Raw genomic sequence first — 13,416 nt, forward strand, 5'->3', positions numbered from 1 at the left:
GTATGAAGGCTAGTTGTATTTAAATCAGGAAGGAAACTCATATATTCATGGCAGATAAAATAAGTTTTTGGAATTTTGGGATATATTTTTGTTTGGATTTCCTATTAGCTCTGGTCTTTCTTTTTCACGCCAGTTCTTTCACGCGCCACCACAATCTAAATCAATTCCCGTACGGCACGATTCATCGGCGATCCCCTTGGATTGGATTGTTGTTAAGCATCTGTCTTTATTTTTCATTGAATTCATCGGCCCCCTACCTAAAACTTTCAACGTGCAAACGTGTGGTTTGTTGACAATTCGTTGAAAACGTGTGGTTTGTTGACAATTATAAATCATGAATCATCCCCGATCGTCGACTACCTACACGAACCATGCATCAAGGACAAACGTTATTCAGGATCCTAAGTAACTGCCTCAATAATCCAAATTAAATTCCTGAAAAAATAATAAATAATTGTAAGGGATTGAGATCAAAAGACTCATCAGCTGGCTATTCAAACTTTGACCGAGTATCCTTCTGCCACGTGTCACTAAACCCATGACGGATATATATATATTTTTTTTCAAAGATAATGTGCATTGAACTCGTGAGCTCATCAGCCGTGCTATATATATGGACAAGTCCACCACTACTCAGACATACTCTCAAAACTGCAAGTCTGTAACCATGGCCACATTTGCTTATGCCACCACCAGCGCCATTGTCTTCCTCATCCTCCTCCCGCTGTCTTGCTCTTCCGAATCGATTTGGTACCACGGGGGCAACTCCTCCGTCCAGAAATCGGACGTCGATCTTTTGGAGTTTCCTTTGAATTTAGAGTATTTGGAAGCTGAGTTCTTTTTGTATGGCTCTTTGGGGTATGGCTTGGATAAAGTTTATCCGAGCTTAGCCCAAGGAGGTCCCTCTCCCATTGGTGCCAAAAAGGCACATTTGGACCACTTCACTAGGGATGTCATCGAGCAATTTGGATGGCAAGAAGTTGGACACTTGAGGTTCAATCTTTTTTTACCTTTCTAATTTATGATTTTCGTCTAACTTTTTCATTTCCGTACAGACTGTTTCTAGTATTTAGATTGAATGAATTCTATCAGCAAATACATTTGTGGAATTCATGTCTGATTTACAAACGGTACATAGTTAGAAAGCTTACAAAATTATTTATTTTTTCTTCTAATTTTTGTGCAGAGCTATTGAGAAAACTGTGAAGGGTTTCCCAAGGCCATTGTTGAATATAAGTGCAGCATCATTTGCTAATGTGTTTGATTCTGCATTTGGGAGTCCCTTAAATCCACCATTTGACCCTTATGCCAATTCAATCAACTATCTCCTTGCATCCTATATCATTCCTTATGTTGGTCTCACTGGCTATGTTGGTGCAAGCCCTAAGCTCCAAGGTGCTACTTCCAAAAGGGTAAGTATTTTAAAGTATTCTATTAGATTCTTTTTATGTTTTGTAGACTGTGAATCTTGATCGCATTTTATGACAAGAATAAACATGGCTCTACTGTATTTGTTTAGTAAATTAGTCTGACAAGAAAACATTAACCTATAACTAAAATCAAACAGTTTATGTTTATATTGGTCTATACTTCAAACACAACTGTTTTGAAGAGTAAAATTTAGAAATGGTCCATGAACTTTCACCATAATTTCAACTAAACTAAAAATCCGTCAATTAGGGTCTGTGAATTTAACAGCTCTAACATCATTGATTATGTGGATCATGTTCAGCTAGTTGCAGGTCTTTTGGGTGTGGAATCAGGCCAAGATGCAGTGATTCGAGCATTGCTATACGAGCGCGCAGAGTTGAAAGTGGAACCATATGGCATTACAGTGGCTGAGTTCACAAATCGCATTTCGGAACTAAGGAATAAGCTAGGACACGCAGGTTTGAAAGATGAAGGCCTTGTGGTTCCCAAACAATTGGGTGCTGAGGGAAAAGTCAGCGGCAACATTCTCGCTGGAGACGAGTACTCACTTGCATATGGCAGGACTCCAGAGGAGATACTAAGGATCGTATATGGTAGCGGTAATGAACGTGTACCTGGCGGTTTCTACCCTAAAGGAGCTAACGGCCGGATTGCTAAATCTTATTTGAAAAAGGAATAGGAGAGATTTTTTAATGTGACCGGCACACCACGTGTTATTATATAAATGGTGAGATATGTATGTTAAAAAGTTAATAATTTAAAAAATAAAATTTCTCACCACTTACATAAAAACACATAGTATACTACCTGTGTTCCCGTCACAATTAAAAATTTCTCAAGGAATAGGACATGAACAAATAGGACTAGTTTGGTTGCCATCTAGTTTACCTTCTTCAGAATGTTTTTTTTCTTTTTTTTTTTTTCCTTTTCTAGACAGAATAAATCATGTTCTTAATTAATTTGATGTAAGGAATTGTTTCACGCTTCATTTTGTTCGCATAAATCCTTCGAGTTTGTTCACATAATATTATATTAACAGAGCAGGGAAAATGCAATAAGAAAACTCTTATAATACGTTGCAGTTTGCATCTGTTGCCAAAATTTTATATTTAGAATTCATGAACATGACACATAAGTGAGCAAATCACACGGATTACATTTTTGAACCCTAAAAAAAAAAAAAAAAAACTAATGAAAAATGCTTGAAAACTTTGAGTTTTAACAATAATAATAAAATAAAAAGTAAAGTGAATAGTACCATGACTAATTTTTTAATGTAAAAATATGGTTTTTCGTTAAAGTGAATAGTACCGGGAGATTTGAAGTTTAGTCATATCATATTTGTAGGACACACCTGCATCAGTAAGTTTCAACTAACGTGATTAACGTATATGTGTGAAAGGATTTGTTTGTTGCCTAACTATTTAAGATATGTCGAAGTGAGAAATGAAACATTGTGTACAACTTAAAGGTAGAAGATGATACTCTTAAAACAACTTTACAATACCAATTCTCCTCAAAGGATAGAACTAGAATGATAAGTTTTCTTAACGTCTTATCCACCTCTCAATTTCCTCCAAATGAAAAATTGAATATAATGAGTTGTCCATTCTAATCCGATTATTGAGACACAATTAAGCGTAATAAACATTACTTGAAAAGAAACTTCTATTTTATCTATTTGACTTCATATTCGTAAAAATCCAAATATTAATACTTGCTAATATTCTATCCAAACGATTTCGATAATTAAAAATATTACCTAATTGAAAAAGTAAATTGTAGAAAAAAATTTAACATGAAATCGTTGCTTTCTTAAAGAATAATCCCCGATCATCAGCCACATACACCCAGCATGCATGCAAAGACAGATGTTCTCAATCTCATGAGATTTTTCTTTCTTATTTTTTTTTAAATGTGCATTAAACTTATGAGCTCATCAGAATGCTATATAAATGACCATGTCCATCCCACTGAGACACACTCAAAACTGTAACAAACATGGCTACATTTGCTTATGCCACCACAGCTACCGCCATTGCCGCCTTCCTCATCCTCCTCCCCCCTGTCTTGCTCATCCGAATCAATTTTGGACCACCACCACGACGATGGCTCCTCCTCTGTCACGCAATCGGACGTCAATCTTTTGGAGTTTCCTTTGAATTTAGAGTATCTGGAAGCTGAGTTCTTTTTATATGGTGCTTTCAGGCATGGCTTGGATACAGTTGATCCGAGCTTAACCCTATGAGGTCCAACTCCTGTTGGTGCTAAAAGGGCACATTTGGACCGCTTCACTAGGGATGTCATCATGCAATTTGGATGGCAAGAAGTTGGACACTTGAGGTTAATCTTCTATTCACTTTTTTTTTCTTTCTAATTTATGATCTTCTTGTAACTTTTTCATTTCTCCATGGACTGTTCTGCCATTTAGATTGGATAAAATAAAAAATAATCAAAGACAATAAATAGGGAGTGCATAGTCGAAAAATAAATATGCGGAAATCATTCATGTTTTACAAATGCTACATAGTTAGAGCGTTTCTCTAACAAAATTATATGGTTTTTTTTTTTTTTTTTTTTTTTTTTTTTCTTTTTTTTTTGTGCAGTGCTATTAAGAAAACTGTGAAGGGTTTCCCAAGGCCATTGTTGAATTTAAGTGCAGAATCATTTGCTCGTGTTTGATTCTGCATTTGGGAGTCCCTTAAATCCACCATTTGACCCTTATGCCAATTCAATCAACTATCTCCTTGCTTCCTATCTCATTCCTTATGTTGGTCTCACTGGCTATGTTGGTGCAAGCCCTAAGCTCCAAGGTGCTACTTCCAAAAGGGTAAGCTTCAAACACAATACCGAGAATTAAAAGTACTATGTCGTATAATTTTCGTGTTTTCAGACTGTCAATCACAACCGCACATTACGACAAAATCAACATGATTCATCATCCAGATGTATAGTCTTAGAATTTGTCCAAAAAAATAAGTCCGGTGAGAGAACATTACCTCAAAAGCATAACCAAATTTAATCTTTATTGCATAATAATATTGTGAACCTGAATGTGCATGTTGGTCATGTTCAGCTAGTTGCAGGTCTTTTGGGCGTGGAATCAGGCCAAGATGCAGTGATTCGAGCATTGCTATATGAGCACGCGAACCTGATAGTGAAACCGTATGGTATTACAGTGGCTGAGTTCACAAATCGCATTTCAGATCTAAGGAATAAGCTAGGACGCACAGGTTTGAACGATGAAGGCCTTGTGGTTCACGAATACAGAGGTGCTGAGGGAAAAATCAGCGGCAACATTCTCGCTGGAGACAAGTACTCGGTTGCATATGACAGGACTCCAGAGGAGATACTGAGGATCGTATATGGTAGCGGTGATGAACGTGTCACTGGCGGTATCTACCCTAAAGGAGCTGACGGCCGGATTGCTAAATATTATTTGACAAAGGAATAGAACCTGAACAAATGGGACCAGTTTGGTTGCCATTTACTTTACCCTGTTAAGGATCTTTTTTCTTTTTCTTTGCTAGACAGAAGAGATCATGTTCTTAAATAATTTGATCCAATGACGTTTCACGCTTCATTTTGTTTGTATAATCGTTCGATTTGTTCACATAATATCAGATTACATGGGAACTTGGAAAAATAGACCGAAAAGGCCAAATGCAGTAAGAAAATACTCTTACAATATGTTGCACTACTTGCATCTGTTCATCCAAAATTTTCTGTTCACAACTCATGAACATGATAAGGAAATAAGTGAGCAAATCACACAGATTACATTTTCGACCAAAAAAAAGAATGAAACTACGTATATTACTTACATAAAAATACTTGCACAGTGCTACAACAAGATCGCAAAGCAAATATGCCATAAGAAAAAGAGGTAAAGATCAGTAACCTGTTGCAGCATCCTGGGCAACATGTTGCTTTGGCTTTTGCTCTTAATCTGCCACTATCGGACTTCAGGCAATGCAAGAGTTCCAGTGCAGACCGAATATTGCTGCTGCCAGAGCCATCTGTACATCAATTTTCCATGGCCTCCAAGGTTTACAACTGCATTAACAGTATGTTCGACTTCTGGAAGCTTGGAACGAATGTATGAACTAACTTAATTAGATATTCACAGGTAACCGGACTTTAATGTGTAAGCATGTCTGTAAGCTATCTCGGTGCAAAAACATACCATGTACTGATTTTGGGGCAGATCCCTTCACTTATCATCTTATCAAGATAAACCAAGGCCTCATCTAAACGTACCCAATTACAAACCCCCCACACAATACTGGTATAACCTACTCCAACCTTCAGCAGACATATCTTCTACAAGACTATGAGCTTGATGAAACGTAAAATTCCTACAAATAACGTCCACCATGCAGGTATACGCTACAACATTAGGACGCCAACCACACGGTTCAACATGTTGTTCCAAGTCTCAGATGCACCTACGAAAACATTTACTGACGAAGCGGAAGCCAGGGCCCGGATAACTCGATTTTCTTCCATGAACTATATGCGTCAATGGATTAGTTCGACCCAAAACTTGAGATAATGAGTGTAATCTGAAAAAAAGTTTCATAAGTGGTTGTTAATGGGTGTAATCTGAAGCAAACTTCAAAACCCTAATCAAATGACAGCTAAAAGATCAATTTTTTGTGTTCTGGGACGCTCGATATCCAATTAACGTTGAAGAATTTGAAGGCTTTTTATGGTTGGGTTGCAGAGAAGATGGCTCCAAAATACAGCCCAAGTGAAGAAGGGGAGGACAGAAATGGGATTTCATGTTCAGTAGGTGAGCAAATTATGAAATTTATAAACGTTCGGGGCGAGATTGGAAAATTAATCAAAAGAGGATTGACGGGTCGGACACTCCGACTCGGACTCGGTTTCCTTCAAAGACCCATAAACCCAATTAGGCAAAAACAAAGCTCTCATTCGTTCTGCAAACTGGAAGAGCAGAGCCCTCCGATCGCTCCTCACTGTAAGTTCATCTCTGCAATTTCTTCAATTCCTTTGTGTTGTATTTCAGCAAATTGGATGATAGTTCACAAATTACAGATCTTGTTCCACTAGATTTTCGATAATTACACTGAATCTGGAGTTTTGGGGGCAAGGTTTTAATTTTTGTAAATTTTAGTTCCAGAACAGGGGGGTGGGTTTTGAATTCGTAGAAGTTCAGGGTAATTGTTTGGAGTTTATGTGATTCTGTTTCTGTTGATGTGTAATTTTCATGGTGTGCGATGTTAGTGGTTGACTTGTTTGTAATCTGGTTACTTTACTGTGCCTATACTATGAAAAACCCTAGACCTAGAAATCTTCGGGACACTAATGGCTCGTTTACTAATCTGTAAGCACACTGTGCCTATACTATGAAAACCTTAGTCCAGACCGAAGACATAGCCCAGCCCATCTAATCTCACGAAACGTAGAAATCTTCGGGCACCGAAAAAACCCAGTTCAGTTTCTGCTGAGTGAGCGATATCAAGCGTCTGATTTGGATTTCAGGTGCGAAGATTGGCAATTTACGGGACTTGTTTTAGCTGGTTATGTGCTGTTTTTGCATTGAATTCTCGATAGTTTAGTTCATCGTAATTTTGCGAAGCAGCAATGAGTCTTCTATGTGATTCTAGAACTTGTACTCTATAGATTTCCCCTCTGGTGGAAATTTCAGATTTGCGGTATGTTTGTGAGTGTAGCGAATGCCTGGGAGTTCCGTACCGTGTGTTCTGAAAGTTTTGTGTATATTTGCTTCCTCCACAGTTTTACCTGTTTAAGTTTGTGTTCTTTTTCCCTATTACGCTATGGTTTGCATTTTTATGGACTAGCTGCTCTGTTGAACTTGCATTAATTACTTATCCCAATGACATTAGGCTGATGGTTTATACAGAACTGAGGGAAGGTTGGTTCGTTTTTTCTTGTTCTTCAGGAATTAATTCTCAGCTCACAGAAAGAAGAAGGTATGGGTGCATCTGAGAAGAAATCTAGCGAGGCCGCATTTGATGTGCCAACCCTCAACGCTGAAAATTTGCAAAGCAACATGAAAGTTATATATTACAGGTTTGTTTGACAAACTCATGGCCCATCGTGAAACCTATTTTATGTCTCCCATGTGTTGTTATGTGGACTTGTTAAGCCTTAAAATGTTGCTTTCTATGTCAATCCTCCAGTAATCGATGATAAATTATCTTGCTAAATGTTGGGAGGGATCACAGTTCCATGTATTAAATTATTAATCATGTCGGTTTCTGTATCACGTCTGGCTAGTGTAACTGTGTGACATAATGACCTTGTGGATGAATCATATAGCATGCGGGAAGATGTCAAACCAAATGATTTGTTATCTACAAAACGTTTTCATGCTAGAAAATACATTCTTATAACTTTCTGGGTTAATACTTAAATGTCTGCATTTTTCCTTCGTGCAGCCGAACATTTATGTCTATCATCGGTGGGATCATTGCTGGAATTTTGGGATTCACTGGCCTTACCGGATTTATTTGGTATTTTCTTATCATGACCGTCACCTCGGTCGGACTCATTGCCAAGACAGGGTTTGCAGTTGATTCATATTTTGATAGCTGGACCCAGATTATACTAGATGGCTTTCTGGGCGGGCTTTTATCATTCGTGTTGTTCTGGACATTTGCATATGACATTGTACACATATTCTGAGGGATTATCAGCTACGCCTCGGATGAAAGGTACCCTGTGTTGCTGCTAACTGTTTTCTATTTCAAGAAGGGTCTGAACCCCATGCTGCTTCCTGCAATGTCGTCTTTCACTGCCCATTTGAAAATGGTCTTTAGTTATTTGTACCAAACGAATGTCGTTGTAGGCTTTTTTTCCGATGATTACTACTTATAGCTAAAAGGCGTAGGCTTGTTGGTGATTTCTGGAGAACTTTTTGTTTTAGCTCATGTTTATGAAGGCTGTTTTTATATTTGGATTTAGTTTTCTATTAACCAATTTGAATGTTGGACAAAGGCTATTTTGAGGCCGCCTTTGAGCCTTGAGAGTACAGCGGTTAACTTTTCACGGTTGATGAATTCTTTAGGACTAGTGGCTTGTTTGATATTGTATTGGAAGAACGAAAAGCGCTTTTTGCTAATAAAAATGCTTCTTACGTTGGTAAAAGTGCTTCCTACATAAGCAATTTCAAACAGGCCCTAGTTAGTTTGCAGGTGTTTAAAATTTTTAAAACTCAAATATTTAGTATGTATCATACAATATTGTATGGGAGAGATCGAACATAGGTGCTCGAGTGCAAAAACGAATGCTCTGTTCAACTCCGAATGCTTCAAATGTTTGCCGCAACTTGCACTCTATAAATTAACGGGAAGGGGGGTAAATTGCATTCATAGTTCATATCTACAAAGAAAGTAACAGCCATGGCTCCAAGTATTTTTACAGTAGCAAACTAGTAAAAACGTCGACATTTGGTAGTATTAAGAATGGCAAAGGTATCCTCCTGGTTGGAGGCCAAATCAATTCAATTACTCACCCTTCCCTATACAATTTAGGTCCCGAAATCTAATACTATTACAACGTAGACAAAACAATGAAAAACAGAGCTGATACAATGATCTGCATTTTGATTAACAACCCAGTGCTCTGATTAGCAGCCGATGAATTGATATCCCCACCGGGTTACAGATGCAATAACTCTTGCGGTCGAACGGTATTTTCCCGTGACACAGAAACCTTGAGAAGCAACTGGCCTTGTGTTGTTCCATATCTTTCACATATTTGATTGCTCAAGCCTGTGGAGTTTTAAGAGTAATAAAATCGCAGTGTGAGATGGGAACCATGTGAGAACTTTTGAAGTAAACAAATGAAGCAGGGAAACACCCGTACTACCATTTTGAACAATGTGAAATGGGCTCGGACTGAATTAACTAACCAATTCGGAGGCATAAAACTTACCAGTATTTGGGGGATTTTTAGGAAGACGAAGGAGATGAAGTATAACCCACATGAAACTGCGGTAGCTGTAACTATGTTGGAGACAAGGCGCTTGTTATCTTTACTAGGTACAAATGCTATTTTCAATGTATTTGTCAGGTCGAAAAGCCTGTAAGAGATCTGCATTATAGCAAAGTTTAAACCATGAGAAATAGAGTATCTTCTTCTGATTACAGCAAATAACGTCATTTACTTACAGCAACGTATATGGCAGAAGTGAGCATGAAGTTCAACATTGGGTAATCCGGGATGATAGAAAGCAACAACTTAGGCTGAGCATCAGGGGTACTTGATCTGCAAAGTCACACAGAAACCAGAGTAAGAAAGGTATCTGCCAACATAGGTATGTACATAATCGGAAATATGTATACAATGCGCCACCGATTCTCACTGACTAAATATTTGCTGACAAAGGGAAAGGGGGGGTACTTGCAAAGCCAGTCTTATTAGTGAAACCTTAAACGTGCTGCAGGAACAATCAAACGCTTACCTTAACCAGACGTGGAATTGCAAGATGTAGGTCTCCAGTGTGATCTTTCCAAGCCATCTGGTAAACCAAAGACAATGTCCCAAGGACAAAAAGAAAAGAAATTTTAAATATAAAAGAACCTTTCGAAATTAAAGATAAAGGCGCATTTTCTAACTAAAACTAAAAACTAAAGCTACCATAATGTTTTAGAGTTAAACCTAATGCTGTCCAAAACAAATAATACTCTAAAAGGTTGAGATAAAATAGATTAAAAACAGAGATATCACAAGACAGCCACTCACGCGAAAAGAGTCAAAGAGTAGCTGCGGAATTGCTGTGTGACATTTCGCAAACATATGTAGACCCTGATCAACAAGAACAAGATGCTATATTAGTATATAGAATAACTTACATACAATTCAATTTGTTAAAAGTATTCAAGGAGAGATACCATACGTTATAGGAATCCATGAGGTAAAAGGATGATATTTATTGTAAGTAAGTTTGTCCATCTTGTATATATACTCAAACCATAGGTACCCCACCTGGAAATTCAGACTGTCAGTGATCAATATTTAAGAAGCAGGGATTTTCCTGAATACGACATTATAATACCGTTAAGGCCATCAAAGAAACAGCTGATTTGATCGATGTTTTACGCTTCCATTCTGCTTCCTCCAGTTTCTCCATCCATCTTTCAACCTATAAAGATAAATGCCAATTGGTTAGCTACTGACTCCAAAGAATGACAAAACCTAAACAGATGCTTTCATATTGAGTCCACCAGTCAAGTACGAAAAATTACACCAATGACAAAATTGGACTGGAAAATGGGCGAAATGGACGGGATTTTAATCAAGACTTACAGTTGGATGATAGTAAGCATATATCATTCCAATTATCCATATGTATCGATCAAGGCCCGACCGAAAATGCCATTCATGTAAGAGGGGTAAACCTGGTTTCGCAGGATCTGTGTAGCCTGCAAATTTGTTTAGCAATTTTGGTCAGTGGTCTGCAACGTTTGACATGGTAAATAAAGCTGTACCAGTTACTTACCAAGGAGGAATGTAAATGGCCACCAAAGAAATTCAAACACTCCAGGTATTTCCCACACCAAGATAACAACCAAGAAGCAAGCGGCGATTTTCACACCTATCACTGACCCAATTTCATTGTACTTGTTCATAATACCAAGTGCCCCATAAACCATAAGAGTGAATAGAGTGTGCATCGGACAGATGTAGTACAGCACGTAACTGTTGTTAAGGATAATGCAGCAAAACAGTACCAAGAAATTAAGCCGCCACATCATCTACACAACAAAAAGGAATGAGATGAGTTATATAAATGCTAAACATGGCAAACTCACCCACACAATCTTAGAGATCTAGGAAACCCCCAATACCTGTGCAAATCTTGCTAGGCTGAAATCTTTGCGAACATAATAATAAGAAAAGTTTCCAAATCCAGTCATCCAGACATATGCAGCAATAAATACTCGGATTGCATTATAAATTTCTGTTGCAGCAAAATAGTGGTACAACAAAAATAACACCTGTGACATAGAGCAAAGAAGAGTTAGACCTTAATGATGATAAGACCGACATGGAAAGCCAGATGACTTGTATTATTAATCGCCATGACAAAAGCATGGTTTGGTAATCATACATAAAGACCTAATGGCTTTTTATATTGGACATCGGTACCAAAAAGTGCACATAAACAAGCATACATCATAAAAGATTACAAAATTACCAACCTGCATCCACCCTTTCCACTCCTCAGTTTGATGCCTATTCAAATACAGTATGGCTTTCCCGGTTAATGGAGACTTCTCATTATGTATCGTGAAAGAAGTCATTGCTGAAACTATGATGAGAAGGAAGTATAGAAATATGAAAAGATCCCGATTGTAACTCTGCACAAACAGATGACATTCAACAACATAAGGCTCATCACAGAAAGATATTTAAAAAAAAGTTGAAATAGAGATGAATTTTGGCAGTACTTTCTTTTTATCAAATATTTTGTTGAGAGACACTGCTTTGTTCGAAACCAAACATTGCCGATAATGAAGAGGGACATGTTTAACATAATATAACTAAGTTATCAATGTCACCTTTGTTGATGCATTGAAGAAATCCGTGCGGTCGCATAAGTAGAAGTATGCTAACAGAACACTGAATTCAGATCTGTAAGAGAGACACAAAGAGAGGCAAGGTCATCATTCTGATACATTAAAAAAGGATATACCTTTTATTCAAGCCATGAAAAAATTCACTTACATTGCCTTAAGTGTCAGCCGATTATCAAGCAAGAAAGACGACTCCATCAACATGAACCTAAACACATATAATGACCGTTAGGCGTTAGCACATGGCTTAGCAATCATTTACTAACAACTCGGAGTCCAATGAGTGTCATTTAGAAACCTGAAAATTGGCGGATATCCAGATGGAGTTCGAGCTTTCGGGGAGGCAGATTGAAGACCTCCTCCCTCCAACAAAACAGCTCTGTCATCCTCTTTAACCGCCTCCTTTTCCACTTCAACTAAATTCACCTCGGAGCACCTACTAATGTTAAAAACCAATCTCACTCAGCACAAATCCGAACGATCTCATTTCGATCACTCACATACGCAAAAAACTACAAAAATTTACACATACATATACATACAAAGTTTGAGCTTTCGGTAGTGCTATGCTTAAATGCATAGAAATTAATTGAGCTAAAGCGCAACAATTGTTCAACTCACAATTTGGAAGAAAGTGAATTCTTCTTGTACTCCAAATACTCGGCATAAATCCAAGCTGAGATTATCGGAATAACTCCGAGCAAGAACGAAACCTGCAACCACACGGAACAGAATCATCACTATCTTTCAACAAAAATCACCACTTTATACCAGAATCAGTGACAAAATTACACAAATTCAAGAAGCATGGGCTTGAATTCGAGCAAGATCTGGAAGAAAACAGTAGAAGCTGAGAAATTGAGTACCTGGCCGGCAGTTACAGGGCTAAAGATCATCATCTTTGGAAGGCCGCGTATCGGACGGAGATGAGAGATCAATGAGCAAGCATTTCACAGATCGGATTCGATCAGCCGCTGAAATCTGAGGAAGCAAATGCAATGTCTGCGTTGTAATATACGCTGCGATGCAGAGTATTCAATTTAGAGAGAGAGAGAGAGAGAGAGAGAGAAGAAGAAGGTGAAAAACGACTGAGGAACAGAGACGCAGTGTGAGAGAGAGAGAGAGAGAGACGGTGCGAGTTAATGAGTGACAACTGACAACCATACATGCTTACAATTCTTTTGTGATAGCACCATTTCTTCTAACTATTAAATCGTTTCATTAATTAAATTTGTGCCCTTCGTTTTTTATGGGGCGTTGGATTTGGATCTGACGGTGTGGATGTGGATTTGCGGGTAACATTTCTGATTTTTCATGAATTCTGCCTAAACGTGTAAATAGATCGGATTAGACCAAATACAACTTCATACAGAAAGAGATGGGAGCGTCCATGTTCATTATTGCGATATCATGT

At 38.0% G+C, this 13,416-nt stretch overlaps 3 protein-coding genes and 1 pseudogene across 6 annotated transcripts; 3 read left to right on the forward strand and 1 right to left on the reverse strand.

Moving 5' to 3' along the window:
- Positions 1-598: 598 nt before the first annotated feature.
- On the forward strand, positions 599-2,419 carry LOC137732380 (desiccation-related protein PCC13-62). Its single transcript, XM_068471691.2, has 3 exons — positions 599-993; positions 1,187-1,412; positions 1,733-2,419. The coding sequence occupies exons 1-3, from the start codon at positions 614-616 to the stop codon at positions 2,108-2,110; spliced, it is 984 nt and encodes a 327-aa protein (XP_068327792.1). The 5' UTR covers positions 599-613; the 3' UTR covers positions 2,111-2,419.
- A 669-nt stretch (positions 2,420-3,088) lies between these two features.
- On the forward strand, positions 3,089-5,014 carry LOC137732381 (desiccation-related protein PCC13-62-like; annotated as a pseudogene). The gene is made up of 3 exons (XR_015957952.1): positions 3,089-3,774; positions 4,038-4,261; positions 4,508-5,014. The product of XR_015957952.1 is annotated as a desiccation-related protein PCC13-62-like (transcript).
- A 1,263-nt stretch (positions 5,015-6,277) lies between these two features.
- On the forward strand, positions 6,278-8,376 carry LOC137730726 (uncharacterized). Of its 2 annotated transcripts, none has more exons than XM_068469686.2 (3): positions 6,278-6,415; positions 7,361-7,491; positions 7,860-8,376. In XM_068469686.2, exons 2-3 carry the CDS (start codon positions 7,394-7,396, stop codon positions 8,104-8,106), a joined length of 345 nt encoding a protein of 114 aa, XP_068325787.1. In that variant the 5' UTR covers positions 6,278-6,415; positions 7,361-7,393; the 3' UTR covers positions 8,107-8,376. The 2 variants fall into 2 exon arrangements, with proteins under 2 accessions (XP_068325787.1, XP_088544368.1); XM_088688242.1 differs by having other exon boundaries at positions 6,314-6,415; positions 7,305-7,491.
- Positions 8,377-8,852: 476 nt separating this feature from the next.
- On the reverse strand, positions 8,853-13,224 carry LOC137730725 (protein REDUCED WALL ACETYLATION 2). 2 transcript variants are annotated; one of them, XM_068469685.2, is made up of 16 exons: positions 12,869-13,224; positions 12,624-12,715; positions 12,301-12,438; positions 12,154-12,210; positions 11,988-12,060; positions 11,628-11,786; positions 11,274-11,423; positions 10,925-11,180; positions 10,732-10,847; positions 10,481-10,567; positions 10,322-10,410; positions 10,168-10,230; positions 9,887-9,943; positions 9,594-9,690; positions 9,358-9,516; positions 8,853-9,194 (listed from the first exon to the last, which is right to left on the reverse strand). In XM_068469685.2, exons 1-16 carry the CDS (start codon positions 12,899-12,901, stop codon positions 9,189-9,191), a joined length of 1,632 nt encoding a protein of 543 aa, XP_068325786.1. In that variant the 5' UTR covers positions 12,902-13,224; the 3' UTR covers positions 8,853-9,188. The 2 variants fall into 2 exon arrangements, with proteins under 2 accessions (XP_068325786.1, XP_068325785.1); XM_068469684.2 differs by having other exon boundaries at positions 12,301-12,441; positions 12,869-13,205.
- Positions 13,225-13,416: the final 192 nt, after the last annotated feature.

This window comes from Pyrus communis, chromosome 16 (assembly GCF_041283825.1).
Source record: "Pyrus communis isolate YQ-2024b chromosome 16, ASM4128382v1, whole genome shotgun sequence".
Classification (NCBI taxonomy): domain Eukaryota; kingdom Viridiplantae; phylum Streptophyta; class Magnoliopsida; order Rosales; family Rosaceae; genus Pyrus; species Pyrus communis.